The sequence below is a fragment of the Thalassophryne amazonica genome, chromosome 17 (genome assembly GCF_902500255.1).
Source record: "Thalassophryne amazonica chromosome 17, fThaAma1.1, whole genome shotgun sequence".
NCBI classification, from domain to species: Eukaryota; Metazoa; Chordata; class Actinopteri; order Batrachoidiformes; family Batrachoididae; genus Thalassophryne; species Thalassophryne amazonica.
Window position 1 is genome coordinate 74,338,913 of NC_047119.1, and position 16,799 is coordinate 74,355,711.

At 46.4% G+C, this 16,799-nt stretch overlaps 1 protein-coding gene across 1 annotated transcript in view; it reads left to right on the plus strand.

Annotated features, from left to right (window-relative positions):
• Positions 1–2,849: 2,849 nt before the first annotated feature.
• Positions 2,850–16,799, plus strand: part of cfap53 (cilia and flagella associated protein 53) — a 33,303-nt gene continuing 19,353 nt past the window's right edge. Inside the window, exons 1-3 of the mRNA XM_034191846.1 lie at positions 2,850–2,885; positions 6,986–7,227; positions 7,312–7,485. Of these exons, the coding sequence (XP_034047737.1) occupies positions 2,850–2,885; positions 6,986–7,227; positions 7,312–7,485 (452 nt within the window). The remainder of the gene's footprint in view (positions 2,886–6,985; positions 7,228–7,311; positions 7,486–16,799) is intronic.

A 16,799-nucleotide genomic window follows, 5' to 3' on the forward strand; every position in this document is an offset into this window, starting at 1 on the left:
CCCGCACTCCAGGCAGGGCGCCCTCTAGTGGTGGTGGGCCAGCAGTACCTCCTCTTCAGCAGCCCACACAACAGGACCCCCCCCTCAACGGGCGCCTCCTGGCGCACGACCGGGTTTGTCAGGGTGGCGACGGTAGAAGTCGGCCAGGAAGGCCGGGTCCAGGATGAAGCCCTTCTTCACCCAGGAGCGTTCTTCGGGGCCGTACCCCTCCCAGTCCACCAGATACTGAAAACCCCGGCCCATCCGTCGGACGTCGAGGAGCCGGCGTGCGGTCCAAGCCGGCCCTCCGTCGATGATCCGGGCAGGAGGTGGCGCCGGACCCGGAGTGCAGAGGGGTGAGGTGTGATGGGGTTTAATCCTGGAGACGTGGAATACTGGATGAATCCGCAGTGAGGCCGGAAGCTGGAGCCTCACTGCGGCGGGATTGATGACCTTGAGTATTTTGTACGGGCCGATGTATCGTTCTTGCAGTTTTGGGGAATCCACTTGAAGGGGAATGTCCTTGGTGGACAACCACACTTCCTGCCCAGGACGATACGTGGGAGCCGGGGCCCGCCGCCGGTCTGCATGGTTCTTCGCCCTCGTCCGGGCCCTCAACAAAGCAGAACGGGCGGCACGCCACACCCGACGGCACTTCCGTAGGTGGGCCTGGACCGAGGGCACACCGACCTCCCCCTCAACCACCGGAAACAACGGGGGTTGATACCCCAAGCACACCTCGAAAGGGGAGAGGCCGGTGGCTGATGACACTTGGCTGTTGTGGGCGTACTCGATCCAGGCCAGGTGGGTACTCCAGGCCATCGGGTGCGCGGCTGTCACACAGCGTAGGGTCTGCTCCATCTCCTGGTTGGCCCGTTCTGCTTGTCCGTTGGTCCGGGGGTGATACCCGGATGAGAGACTGACCGTGGCCCCCAGTTCCCGGCAAAAGCTCCTCCAAACATGCGAGGAGAACTGGGGACCGCGATCAGAGACGATGTCTGATGGTATCCCATGCAGACGGACGACGTGGTGGACTAGGAGGTCCGCTGTCTCCTGGGCCGTTGGTAGCTTCGGGAGGGCCACGAAGTGGGCCGCCTTGGAGAATCGGTCCACTATCGTGAGGATGACAGTGTTTCCCTGGGACGGCGGAAGACCCGTGACAAAATCCAGGCCGATGTGAGACCAGGGGCGATGAGGCACGGGCAGCGGCTGCAGCAACCCCGATGTCTTGCGGTGGTCGGCCTTGCCCCTGGCGCAGGTGGTACAGGCCTGGATGTAACCCCGGACGTCGGCCTCCAGGGACGCCCACCAGAAGCGCTGCCGGACGACTGCCACGGTTCTTCGCACCCCAGGATGACAGGAGAGCTTAGAACCGTGACAGAAGTCCAAAACTGCAGCCCTGGCTTCTGGTGGGACGTAAAGTTTGTTCTTCGGTCCGGTTCCGGGGTCCGGGTCTCGTGTCAGGGCCTCCCGGACGGTCTTCTCCACGTCCCAGGTGAGGGCGGCCACGATAGCGGACTCCGGGATGATGGGATCCGGGGGATCCGACGGCTCCGTTTTGACCTCTTCTTCATGTACCCGGGACAAAGCATCCGATCTTTGATTTTTGGTCCCGGGACGGTAGGTGATCCGGAAGTCAAAACGGCCAAAGAACAGTGACCAGCGGGCTTGCCTGGGATTCAGCCGCTTGGCGGTCCTGATATACTCCAGGTTCCGGTGGTCAGTGAAAACCGTGAATGGCACGGACGTTCCCTCCAACAGATGTCTCCACTCCTCAAGAGCCTCTTTCACCGCAAGGAGCTCTCGATTGCCGACGTCATAGTTCCGTTCGGCTGGGGTCAACCTGCGGGAAAAATAGGCACACGGGTGAAGGACCTTATCGGTCTTCCCGCTCTGGGACAGCACGGCTCCTATCCCTGAGTCCGAGGCGTCCACTTCAACCACTAACTGGCGACTAGGATCGGGCTGCACCAGAACAGGTGCAGACGAGAAGCGCCGTTTCAACTCCTTGAATGCGGCATCGCACCGATCCGACCAGGTGAAGGGGACTTTTGGTGAGGTCAGGGCTGTCAGGGGGCTAGCTACCTGACTGTAGCCCTTAATGAACCTCCTGTAGAAATTAGCAAAGCCTAGGAACTGTTGCAACTTCCTACGGCTTGTGGGTTGGGGCCAGTCTCTCACCGCCGCAACCTTGGCCGGATCAGGAGCGACGGAGTTGGAGGAGATGATGAACCCCAGGAAGGACAAAGAGGTGCGGTGGAACTCACACTTCTCGCCCTTCACAAACAGCCGGTTCTCCAACAACCGCTGCAGGACCTGACGTACATGCCGGACATGGGGCATCAGACCTGACCTCTGACCTCTCACAGACCTCAGTGATGTCATCTGGAAAGTGACTGAGTAAAATCAAAGAGGCTCCAGGAATGCTGCAGACCATCTCCACAGCCATGTTATTGATGAGAAGTGGAATGTGGCTGGGTTGGTTGTTCCTGAAGTCGACAACAATCTCTTTAGTTTTGTCCACTTTCAGGATCAGGTTGTTGACTCTGCACCACCCCACCAGCTGCTCCACCTCCTCTCTATAAGCCAGGTCATTGTCATTCCTGATAAGGCTCACTAATATGTTGTCATCCACAAACTTCACAATGTGGTTGGTGGGATTCAGTCCTGTGTCATCAGAGTGAACAGGAGAGGACTCAGGACACATCCCTGAGGGGAACCTGTGCTGAGGGCGATGACATTGGAGGAGCTCTGTCCGACCCACACAGCAGCCAGTTGCACAGGGAGGTGCTGAAGCCCAGGGGTCCCAGTTTGTCCAACAGATGCTGTGGAATGATGGCATTAAACTGAAGTCCAGGAGCAGAGCACACATGAGTGTGTTTCTCTTCCAGGTGTGCAAGGTTCAGGTGAAGAGCAGAGAGGTGGCATCCACAGTGGAGCAGTTTAGCCTGTTGGCAAACTGGAAGGGGTCTCGAATGTGGGAGGGCATCTGGAGATGATGTGCACCTTTACCAGCCTCTCAAAGCACTCCATGATCATGAGACTGAGTGCTACGGGCCGAAAGTCGTTGAGTGACGTAATCTGAGGTTTTTTGGGCACTGGGATGATTGTGGCACTCTTGAAACATGATGGAACTTTGGCTTGATCCAGTGAGGTTTTTAAAAAGGGCTGTTAGAACACAAGTCAGCTGATTTGCACATTCCCTGAGTACCTGGGCCAGGGGCTTTTCATATATTGACTCCCCTCAGAGTCCTCCGCACGTCGCCTGTGTCAAGACACAGAGTCTCATCATCCGCAGGAAAACCTCCCAGAGACGTTCTGGAGTTCATTGAGGATGTCCACATCCCCCCCCCACACACACACACAGCTGCTGTCCTGTAGTTTTTTGATGGCCTGTATGCCTCGCCATAGCTTCCTCATATTAGTGTCACTGTCACAGATTTTGTGACTGACTGTGAGCATGCCTAGCGAGTCTGATGGTACAGTTCAAGGTGGCTCTCGCTGTTCTTGGGCAAATAGGGACACGATGAACAAAAAATAAATCTCTGTTTTAGATGCAGTAAAGGCTCTTAGTCTATTTATTATACCTCTAACTTCAAGAAACAATTCAATTTATGGTTGATTCAATCTTTTTCTGCATTAATTTTTCTTCGGAATGTATGGCATAGATTTTTCACTGAAATCAGCCCCAAATAGGTCATTTTGAGCCACGGATAAAACCAGTAACTATGGGTACTACTGAATTTGTATCAGTCAGTTTGTTACATCTCAAACATCAAGATCTTAAGCAGAAAGGAGCTTAAACCATACTGACAAAGCTGCAGGCTGGTAGAGTGGGGTGACCGTAACTGGCCTGTCAATGTAACGTCCGTCACAGAAATTGTGAATTCATTTCATAGGAAGAGAATAAGATGGAATATTGACAAAAGCTTTTCAATTCTCTAAGTTGAAGACAGGGCAAAGTCAATAATATGCACAGTTTGCCCCAAAGTTTGGCAAGTACAGTGGGCAAGGGGATCAAAACCTGTAACGTCCGTCGCATGTAACGTCCGTCACATGTAACGTCCGTCACATGCCCAGAGAGTGGAGGAATGCTCAACTTCTTTGATTCTCTCTGCTTTTCTTAGGACAAATAGTTATAATTCCACTAATTAACCAGAGGTGGCCCTGTAGAAGCTAAAACAATAAACCCACAATGCAAAGTGTACTTCCTGTTTCTTAATTCAAGGACAAGAGCTGAAGGCAAACCTTTCAATTTTCTTAATTTCAAAATCAAGCAAAATCATCATAACTAATGGCATGTATCCATTATTACTGTGGGGTTTTTTTTTTTGTAACGAGTAAATACAGAAATATAAGACATTGAAGATTATTAGTAATGTCAGTTTTGTTGTAAATGAGACATATTTCAAAGCACGTGTTGTTTGTGCTAATTTGGGTATTGTTGAGTATTGCATGGAGGTCTGATAAATCAAAGGTGGATCACAAGTTTGGGGTGGCAGATATTAGCAGATATAACTGTGTTAGGTTACAATGAAACATGTTTTTAATAAACAACAAACCAGTCTTTAATATTTTTTTGTCCCTGTTAAGTGTCAACAGGTGAATTAAAAGTGTCTTATGTCACGTTAAGCCTCAGACAATGTAAACCAACTAACAGCACTTTCTCACCTGAGAAAATGGCTCAGATAAATATATTCAGATATTTAAGTCAGACTTAAACAAATTCACTTACAAATCATTGTTTACATAATTATATTTCTTAAAATTACATGAGTAATTTGAAGAATAAAGTAATGAAGAAATATGTTCTTTCTTTATTGCATAATTTTTATATATTTTGACATTTTTCCACAGCGTTTCCACATAATTTAAAAAAATTTGTCGTGGAAATCCAAGGGGTCTGCTTCATCTCCCAGCCACCCAACATGGTGAATGAAAGGCATTGTTAGGGGTGCTCGGTTCCTAGACTTTGACTGACCCACACTTTTGGTTTTGCTCCCATTTTGTATGAGATGAACTCAAAGATCTAAAACTTTTTCCACATACACAATATCACCATTTCCCTCAAATATTGTTCACAAACCAGTCTAAATCTGTAATAGTGAGCACTTCTCCTTTGCTGAGATAATCCATCCCACCTCACAGGTGTGCCATATCAAGATGCTGATTAGACACCATGATTAGTGCACAGGTGTGACTTAGACTGCCCACAATAAAAGGCCACTCTGAAAGGTGCAGTTTTATCACACAGCACAATGCCACAGATGTCACAAGATTTGAGGGAGCGTGCAATTGGCATGCTGACAGCAGGAATGTCAACCAGAGCTGTTGCTCGTGTATTGAATGTTCATGTCTCTACCATAAGCCATCTCCAAAGGCGTTTCAGAGAATTTGGCTGTACATCCAACCAGCCTCACAACCGCAGACCACGTGTAACCACACCAGCCCAGGACCTCCACATCCAGCATGTTCACCTCCAAGATCATCTGAGACCAGCCACTCGGACAGCTGCTGAAACAATCGGTTTGCATAACCAAAGAATTTCTGCACAAACTGTCAGAAACCGTCTCAGGGAAGCTCATCTGCATGCTCGTAGTCCTCATCAGGGTCTCGACCTGGCTCCAGTTCGTCGTCGTAACCGACTTGAGTGGGCAAATGCTCACATTCACTGGCATTTGGCACGTTGGAGAGGTGTTCTCTTCATGGATGATGCGAAGGAGATGTGTTGCACTGCATGAGGCAAATGGTGGTCACACCAGATACTGACTGGTATCCCCCCCCAATAAAACAAAACTGCACCTTTCAGAGTGGCCTTTTATTGTGGGCAGTCTAAGGCACACCTGTGCACTAATCATGGTGTCTAATCAGCATCTTGATATGGCACACCTGTGAGGTGGGATGGATTATCTCAGCAAAGGAGAAGTGCTCACTATCACAGATTTAGACTGGTTTGTGAACAATATTTGAGGGAAATGGTGATATTGTGTATGTGGAAAAAGTTTTAGATCTTTGAGTTCATCTCATACAAAATGGGAGCAAAACCAAAAGTGTTGCGTTTATATTTTTGTTGAGTATAAGTTGATCTCATAATCTGGATGTCGAAGTGTTTTTCATTCGGGATGAATTTCGAATGTTTGGTGAATGTCATTAGATTTTGAAATGTTTGCAGTTACAATTTTGAACACTTGTTTTAAATGTTTGGCCTAGTTTAGAATTTGAAGTGTCTGCAGCTGATTTTGATTTGAACAGCTGGACAGTAAGATTACATGTAGAACTTGAATAAAAAGGAAAAATCATACATGTCACGAATTTTGGGTTCAAAGTTTTAAACATAAAAACATTCAAAAGGCAGAGTCACTGTGCTCATTTTATCTTAGCACAAGATAATGAACTTTTCAGCACAAAGTTTGATTTTATATCCCAGTGGACAAAATGTAACGTTCATCAGGTAATGTCCATCACACAGAATTTGTAACATTTTTGGATGTCCCTCCTCAGAGACTATCATTTGGAGCTATATCATAATTGGTATTTTAAGAGGAGGGGTCATTATGTAATCCTGGAATATTAATTCATTTTGTCATTGCTTAGTTTCACAGACTTCTGAAATAAAGGTTAGCTGCTTTTTCTCCATGTCTTTTTCATGTAACGTCCGTCACGCTCTTAATTTGGGGTACAGTGCCAGACATAGAGACGACTAGATCTATTTTCTTCTCCCCTTGAACAAGCTCAGACCTGAACCAGTACCTCACAAAAGATTAGGTTCCTTGGGGTACAACTTTAGATGTGAGAGTACTTAGAAAGGCTCAAATCCCTCTGAATGTAACGTCTGTCACTGTGGAATTGCCTTCTTAGTGCCTCCTTTTCACCAGGCTTGAAGGCTGAATTCTGTGCCTTGAACATTTTTGTACTCCCAGCTTGTCTAACATGATTAATTCTCCCTTTGATGTGGGTGTGAACACACTGAAGACCAGAATGGAATTGTGTATTTGATGTGTCACAGAGATCACAGAGAGCCTTTGCTCTCCCATCGTCATGGCTGCCACAGCACTTCATCCTGGCCAGACAAAAACAGGATGCTCTCCGAGAAGAAGCCCTGGAGTTCACCAAGTACCAGAAAACCTGCGACATGGAGACTTCATGGCTGAAGAACAGCGAGCGCCACATCCAAGAAGGAAGAGTAAGGAGACAAGTCAGAGATGCTGTGAAGTCGTATGAGACCAGCATTGATGAGAAGAGGGACAGGTCTGTCCATTACATACATCTCTTGGACTTTTGTATGTCTTGATCATTCTCATCACCTGTTCTTTGTCCCTTTATGTCCCAAAGACTGCGTGTGATGCTGGAGACAGAGGATCAGCAGTTCCTAAAGCTGCTGGAAGTCACACAGGAGACATATGTGGAAAAACAAGCTAAAATACGAGAACGAGCCAAAACCTTACGGGAAAAAATGGAGCGTGAAAGACAGCAAGTGGTTTCAGAGAAGCTGGAACAGCTGTTCAGGTTGGTGGGTTTGAACATTAGACAATATTAGTCCAGAAGCCATGATCCAAAACCTCATTTTCATTTGCCAACACATATTTGAGGACAAATTTGGTATGAATGGAAAGGTTGTTATCCAAGTGGTGGATAGGTGCCTTCTGCAGATTTCCATTTGTGACTCTGATATCTGAGGTTCAAGAGTCCACAGTCTTATGTCAGTCCCATCACTGTATCTGAAGGTAAATTAGCCACTTTTGTATGTGTGTGTGTGTTGGGGGTTGCGAAGCTCACTAATACTTTCAGGGAACCTTTAAATTCTCAAGAGTATGAGTTATGTGGCATGCACACTGTAGACCTTCACTCCAGACTTGTATTATTTCAGGTCTGGTGTCTGTAGATGTCTCACATTTTTGGGAACTTCACCAACTAGTTGTACTTACATCAGAAGCAATGGGAATGTTAATTAATATTAACATTTGACTTTTATGACCTTGTACAACTGTGAACATTGACAGACGTTTTGTGACATCACACAGTGTTTGAGAACATTGACAGACATTTTGTGACATCACACAGTGTTTGAGAACATTGACAGACATTTTGTGACATCACACAGTGTTTGAGAACATTGACAGATGTTTTGTGACATCACAGTGTTTGAGAACATTGACAGACGTTTTGTGACATCACAGTGTTTGAGAACATTGACAGACATTTTGTGACATCACACAGTGTTTGAGAACATTGACAGACGTTTTGTGACATCACAGTGTTTGAGAACATTGACAGACATTTTGTGACATCACACAGTGTTTGAGAACATTGACAGACATTTTGTGACATCACAGCGTTTGAGAACATTGACAGACGTTTTGTGACATCACACTGTTTGAGAACATTGACAGACATTTTGTGACATCACAGCGTTTGAGAACATTGACAGACGTTTTGTGACATCACACTGTTTGAGAACATTGACAGATGTTTTGTGACATCACACAGTGTTTGAGAACATTGACAGATGTTTTGTGACATCACAGTGTTTGAGAACATTGACAGACGTTTTGTGACATCACACAGTGTTTGAGAACATTGACAGACATTTTGTGACATCACAGCGTTTGAGAACATTGACAGATGTTTTGTGACATCACACAGTGTTTGAGAACATTGACAGACATTTTGTGACATCACAGCGTTTGAGAACATTGACAGACATTTTGTGACATCACACAGTGTTTGAGAACATTGACAGACGTTTTGTGACATCACAGTGTTTGAGAACATTGACAGACATTTTGTGACATCACACAGTGTTTGAGAACATTGACAGACATTTTGTGACATCACAGCGTTTGAGAACATTGACAGACGTTTTGTGACATCACACAGTGTTTGAGAACATTGACAGACATTTTGTGACATCACACAGTGTTTGAGAACATTGACAGACGTTTTGTGACATCACACTGTTTGAGAACATTGACAGATGTTTTGTGACATCACACAGTGTTTGAGAACATTGACAGACATTTTGTGACATCACACAGTGTTTGAGAACATTGACAGACATTTTGTGACATCACACAGTGTTTGAGAACATTGACAGACATTTTGTGACATCACACAGTGTTTGAGAACATTGACAGACATTTTGTGACATCACACAGTGTTTGAGAACATTGACAGACGTTTTGTGACATCACACAGTGTTTGAGAACATTGACAGACATTTTGTGACATCACACAGTGTTTGAGAACATTGACAGACGTTTTGTGACATCACACTGTTTGAGAACATTGACAGACATTTTGTGACATCACAGCGTTTGAGAACATTGACAGACGTTTTGTGACATCACACTGTTTGAGAACATTGACAGATGTTTTGTGACATCACACAGTGTTTGAGAACATTGACAGATGTTTTGTGACATCACAGTGTTTGAGAACATTGACAGACGTTTTGTGACATCACACAGTGTTTGAGAACATTGACAGACATTTTGTGACATCACAGCGTTTGAGAACATTGACAGATGTTTTGTGACATCACACAGTGAGAACATTGACAGACATTTTGTGACATCACAGTGTTTGAGAACATTGACAGACATTTTGTGACATCACACAGTGTTTGAGAACATTGACAGACGTTTTGTGACATCACACAGTGTTTGGCAACATGGACAGATGTTTTGTGACATCACAGCGTTTGAGAACATTGACAGACATTTTGTGACATCACAGTGTTTGAGAACATTGACAGACGTTTTGTGACATCACAGTGTTTGAGAACATTGACATATATTTTGTGACATCACAGTGTTTGAGAACATTGACAGACGTTTTGTGACATCACAGCGTTTGAGAACATTGACAGACGTTTTGTGACATCACACAGTGTTTGGCAACATGGACAGACGTTTTGTGACATCACAGCGTTTGAGAACATTGACAGATGTTTTGTGACATCACAGTGTTTGAGAACATTGACAGACATTTTGTGACATCACACAGTGTTTGAGAACATTGACAGACGTTTTGTGACATCACAGCGTTTGAGAACATTGACAGATGTTTTGTGACATCACAGTGTTTGAGAACATTGACAGATGTTTTGTGACATCACAGCGTTTGAGAACATTGACAGACGTTTTGTGACATCACAGCGTTTGAGAACATTGACAGATGTTTTGTGACATCACAGTGTTTGAGAACATTGACAGATGTTTTGTGACATCACAGTGTTTGAGAACATTGACAGATGTTTTGTGACATCACAGCGTTTGAGAACATTGACAGATGTTTTGTGACATCACAGCGTTTGAGAACATTGACAGACGTTTTGTGACATCACAGCGTTTGAGAACATTGACAGATGTTTTGTGACATCACAGTGTTTGAGAACATTGACAGACATTTTGTGACATCACAGCGTTTGAGAACATTGACAGACGTTTTGTGACATCACACAGTGTTTGGCAACATTGACAGACGTTTTGTGACATCACAGCGTTTCAGAACATTGACAGACGTTTTGTGACATCACACAGTGTTTGAGAACATTGACAGACATTTTGTGACATCACAGCGTTTGAGAACATTGACAGACGTTTTGTGACATCACACAGCGTTTGAGAACATTGACAGACGTTTTGTGACATCACACAGTGTTTGAGAACATTGACAGATGTTTTGTGACATCACAGCGTTTGAGAACATTGGCAGATGTTTTGTGACATCACACAGTGTTTGAGAACATTGACAGACTTTTTGTGACATCACACAGTGTTTGAGAACATTGACAGATGTTTTGTGACATCACACAGTGTTTGAGAACATTGACAGACGTTTTGTGACATCACAGCGTTTGAGAACATTGGCAGATGTTTTGTGACATCACACAGTGTTTGAGAACATTGACAGACGTTTTGTGACATCACACAGTGTTTGAGAACATTGACAGATGTTTTGTGACGGCTTCCCTGACCACCGGTGTCCACCACAGTTTTCAAGTGTTATCGCCCCTTGAGGTCCCTAAGACCTTCAGGCCACAGCTCCCCACTGCAACTTCAGGAATGGAAGCTTTGAACATTGCCCATTCTGGTTCAATGCCTCCAACCTCCACAGGGATGCTAGAAAAGCTCCGCCGGAGGTGTGAGTTGAAGATCTGTCGGACAGTGGGCTCCTCCAGACGTTTCCACTTCACCCCCACTGTCCATTTTTGCTTACCAGGTCTGTCCAAAATCCTCCCCCAGCTTCTGATCCAACTCACCACCAGATGGTGATCATTTGACAGCTCTGCCCCGCTCTTCACCTGAGTGTCCAGAACATGCGGCCTTAGATTAGATGATACGATCACAAAACCTATCATCAATCTTCAGCCTAGGGTGCTCTGGTACCATGTACACTTATAAGCATCCTTATGTTTGAACGTGGTGTTCGTTATGGACAGTCCATGACTAGCACAGAAGACGAATAACAAACGACCACTCCGGTTTAGATCGGAGAGGCCGTTCCTCCCAATCACACTTCTCCAGGTGTCTCTGTCATTGCCCACGTGTGCATTGAAGTCCCCCAGAAGAACAATGGAGTCCCCCACCAGAGCCCCATGCAGGATTCCTTTCGGGGAGTCCAAGAAGGCTGAATACTCCAAACTGCTGTTCGGTGCATACGCACAAACAGCAGTCAGAGTTTCACCCCCACCACCCGAAGGCGCAAGGAGGCGACCCTCTCATCTACCGAGGTAAACGCCATTGTAGTGACGCTCAGCCAGGGATTCGTGAGTATCCCCACACCCGCCCGGTGCCTCACACCCTGGGCAGCTCCAGAGAAGACTAAGGTCTAACCCCTATCAAGGAGAGCGGTTCCGGACCGAGGCTGTGCGTGGAGGTGAGACACACCAGATCTAACTGGTTTTGCTCCACCTCACGCACAAGCTCCGGCTCCTTCCCCCACAGGGAGGTGACATTCCTCACCAACCAGAGCTAGCCCCTGCCACTCGGGTCTGGTCCGCCGATGGTTCCTGGAGAGGAACCATCACCTTATATAAAGTATAACTAAGTATAACAAAAGTATTATAAAGGTGAGTTGCACACCAGCACCACACACTATAACTTATGCATTTAAATTTACTTTATATGCAGTGGCTTGCAAAAGTTTTTGCCCCTTGGTATTTCACACATTTTAACTTGTTTATGCCATTTCAAATACAAAGATAAATCAGGCTTCTCAACATACAAATTTCTAAAATTATCTTCCTTAAACTCAAACTAGAAGCAAATCTCTACAACTTCATTCATTCATTCATCTTCAACCCATGATCAATCCATGATCGGGTCGCAAGGGCAACAGCTCTAGCAGGGGACCCCCGACTTCCCTTTCCCGAGCCACATTGACCACCTCTGACTGGCCAGTGTGGAGATATAATCTCTCCACCTAGTCCTGGGTCTTCCCCGGGGTCTCCTCCCAGATGGATGTGCCTGGAATACCTCCCTAGGGAGGCGCCCAGGGGGCATCCTTACCAGATGCCAGAACCACCTTAGCTGGCTCCTTTCAATGCGAAGGAGCAGCAGCTCTACTCTGAGTTCTCCACGGACAACTTGATATAAATTAATTAAAAATATAAAAGCCAAGATGATGGGTTGCATAAGTAATGGGTTCCATTGGTATAATACCTGTAAATAATCAGTTTTATTGCCCGTTTTCTTCCGACAAGTCAGGGGATGGATACATAAACATTTCCAAGTCACTGAATATGTCTTGAAATGGACTGCATTTATAAAGCGCTTTTCCATCTGCATCAGACACTCAAAACACTTTACAATTATGCCTCACATTCACCCCGATGTCAGGGTGCTGCCATACAAGGTGCTCACTACACACCGGGAGCAATAGGGGATTAAAGGCCTTGCCCAAGGGCCCTTAGTGATTTTCCAGTCAGGTGGGGATTTGAACCCATGATCTTCTGGACTCAAGCCCAACACCTTAACCACTAGACCATCATCTCCCCAAACTTGAACTTTAGTTACATCTGTTAACAGTATGGCACTCTATGGTAAATCTGTATGGAGTAAACAGATTTGCCAGAGTGACTGTGCAAGAAGAGTGAGGAAAGCCACCAAGACACTCAGACAACCCAGAAGAAGTTATAGGCTTCTGTGATTGGAGAAATTGTGCACAGTGCATGTTTTGCATTTTGTATCACCAGTTATACAGCTTCATGATGAAGTGGTACAGAGGAGGGTTTTCTTTCACCAGAACAGATCAAATCTAGGCTTGCATCTCAGATGTCCCTTCTGGCTATTTGTAGCTGGTCTGGTCAGGTCTTCTTTTTAAGAAAATCCTCCTCTACACCACTTCATCATAAAGCTCAAACATGTCGAGGTGGTGGAGCAGCTACTCTGTCAAGATGTGTAGGCTAACCCTTCCCGACACGACCTCTCCCATTTGCGTCGTCTTCCCTTCTCCACTGGGAACTGAAAAAAAACGGCACTTTTTGCGGCTGCTTCTGTGATTGCAGTGAAAACAAAACAATACACCATTTTTTCTGTTAGAAGTGATGCTGTGTTTGTGCAGGTTGTCCCCCGATGTGGTCAAATCTTGTGATATCATGCAGGGGTTCAAACAAGACTGCAGTTCCCTGTTTTTGACACTGCTCAACTTTCACCCACACAACTGCCAGCACGAGGACACCTCCGGCCAATTACAGGCTGAGGTGTAAAAAGACAACATGACGTTTTCCCTGATGTTTGCATGTCTTAACAGTTATGTCCAACTTCCAAGAGACGCGTAACTGAGGAAATCAACTCGAGACATTTGATGTGCCAATGTGTCTTTGAAAGAGGAAGCAGGCCTGTTGTCTTTAGTCTCTTAAAACATGGGAACACACGCAATGCTGCCAGTCCACCCAAATGGACGTACCCAAATCAGAAAAAAAAAAACAGCCGTGGTTCTTACCTTGACTTTCTTTTCACTGCAGACATGTTGAAGACAAATTATTTCAGGCTTTTCTGGTCACATTTATTTAATTCATTCAAAAAGTGGGAACATGAAAACATTCACCACTTTGAAATATTTTCTCACAACATTGAGAGAAGTGATGAAGTATTTCAGGAGTTATTTTGTCCCATTGTTCCTGCAAACATATCTTCAAGTGTCCAACAGCGCATGTGCAGACACACACACACACACACACACACACACACACACACACACACACACACACACACACACACACACACACACACACACACACACACACACACACAGTTCAGAGACAAATCAAATCTTGTCTAATACTTGTTTTTCATTTTTTCTATGATTTTGTTTCATTTGTGGGGGGCTGGGGGGGTCATTGTCCCATCTTTGATCTTCACAGACTCTCTTTGCGGAGGTCCTCTTCCTGTCGATTATCCTCACAGACTCTCTCTTTGTTGACGTTTTCTGCTTGTCTTTGATCCACACAGAGACTCCCTCTTTCTTGAAGTTTTCTGCTTGTCTTTCATCCTCACAGACTCTCTTTATTAAGATCGTTCTTCTTGCGTTTGCTCCTCAAACACTCTCTTTGCTGAGGTCTTCTTCCTGTCTTTGCTCTTTACAGACTCTCTTTGTTGAGGTCCTCTTCCTGTCATTAATCCTCACAGACGCTCTCTTTCTTGATGTTTTCTGCTTGTCTTTGATCCACACAGAGACTCCCTCTTTCTTGAGGTTTTCTGCTTGTCTTTCATCCTCACAGACTCTCTTTGTTAAGCTCGTTCTTCTTGCATTTGCTCCTCAAACACTCTCTTTGCTGAGGTCCTCTTCCTGTCATTAGTCCTCACAGACGCTCTCTTTCTTGACGTTTTCTGCTTGTCTTTGATCCTCACTCACTCTCCTTGTTGAGATCCTTCTTCTCGTCTTTGCTCCTCACAGACTCTCTTTGTTGATATCCTTCTTCCTGTCTTTGTTCCTCACAGGCTCTCTTTGCTGAGGTCCTCTTCCTGTCATTAGTCCTCACAGACGCTCTCTTTCTTGATGTTTTCTGCTTGTCTTTGATCCTCACTCACTCTCCTTGTTGAGATCCTTCTTCTCGTCTTTGCTCCTCACAGACTCTCTTTGTTGATATCCTTCTTCCTGTCTTTGTTCCTCACAGACTCTCTTTGCTGAGGTCCTCTTCCTGTCATTGGTCCTCACAGACTTTCTCTTTCTTGAAGTTTTCTGCCTGACTTTGATCCTCACAGACTCTTTGTTGATATCCTTCTTCCTGTCTTTGTGTTGTGTGGGCCGCTGAAGAGGAGGTACTGCTGGCCCGCCACCACCAAATGGCGCCCTGCTTGGAGTGCGGGCTCCAAGCACGAGAGGGCTTCAGAGTCGCTGGGAGTGACAGCTGTCACTTATCAGCACCAGCTGTCACTCATCACCATCACTACAAAGGCCGGACTGCAACTCCACCTCCTCGCCGAGAAATCAGCTACCGAACAAGGTTTTTTTTTCTCTGCGATGATTATTATTGTGACTTAACAGTGGTCTGTGTGCAACTGTGTTCCTGCGAGGTCTATTTAAGGCTGGATTGGCGAACAGTGAGAGGACGACGGACTTCGTCTCTCACTCCATCCAGGAAGGAGACCAACAGGAGCTGCACGGGTGATATTGTATCTGGAGGTGGAGGTTCTCCCTCCCGGAGGAACTACTCAGGGAGCGATTACTGGGTGTGTCTTCACACACCCACCATTAACTGTTTCTGTTTCTGCCAGCAGTACCTGGTCTGACAGCTGGAGACGGTGGCCACCTGGGACCCAGGACTTGGCGGCTCCGGTGTTCTTCAGATCCGTTGGCAGTGGAAGCCGTGTGGGATCCGGCTCTTCTCTGGACAGACGTCTTCTGTCCTCGAGCCTGCCCATACGTCACCTTGTGTATGATTGACTGAACTCCTCAACTGCAATTGTCTGTATTCCGTTGTGCAATTCACAACATTAAATTGTTACTTTTTGGCTCATCCATTGTCCGTTCATTACCGCCCCCTGTTGTGGGTCCATGTCACTACACCTTCCCAACAGGATTTCTCGGCCAGCGTCATGGATCCCAAGGGGCGTCAACCATCACTTGAACAGCCAATGGAAGAGCGAGGTGAACAGGCCTCAGCAGGAGGCGTGTTAGGTCAGCTGCAGCAAATCTTAACCGCTTTCACTGCTCGGTTGGACTTAGTCACTGAGCAGAATGTTATTCTCAATCGGAGGATGGAGGCTCTCACCGCCCGGGTGGACGTGCAAGCTCAGGGCGCTGCTGCAGCACCTCCTCCTGCTGACCGGAGGCCTGAATCAGACATTCCGCTGGTCGTTCAATGACCCCCCCCCACCATCCCCTGAAGCTTACATAAGCCCTCCGGAGCTGTACGGAGGCTGTGTTGAGACGTGCGCGGACTTCTTAATGCAGTGCTTGCTCGTCTTTTCACAGCGTCCCGTTATGTATGAGTCAGACGCCAGCCGGGTGGCTTACGTAATAAATCTGCTTCGAGGAGAGGCATGCGCCTGGGCTACGGCGCTCTGGGAGCAGAATTCACAACTCCTAACGACGTACACTGGGTTTGTGAGGGAGTTCAAACAGGTTTTTGATCACCCCCATAGAGGCGAATCTGCTTCTAACTTGCTGCTGTCAATCAGACAGGGGCGTCGGAGCGCAGCGGAGTACGCAGTCGACTTCCGCATCGCGGCAGCGAGGTCTGGCTGGAACAACGTTGCGCTCCGCGCCGCCTTCGTAAATGGACTGTCTCCGGTCCTGAAGGAGCATTTACTGGCTAAGGACGAACCGCGGGATTTCGATGAGCTTGTTGATCTGGTTATACGATTAGATAA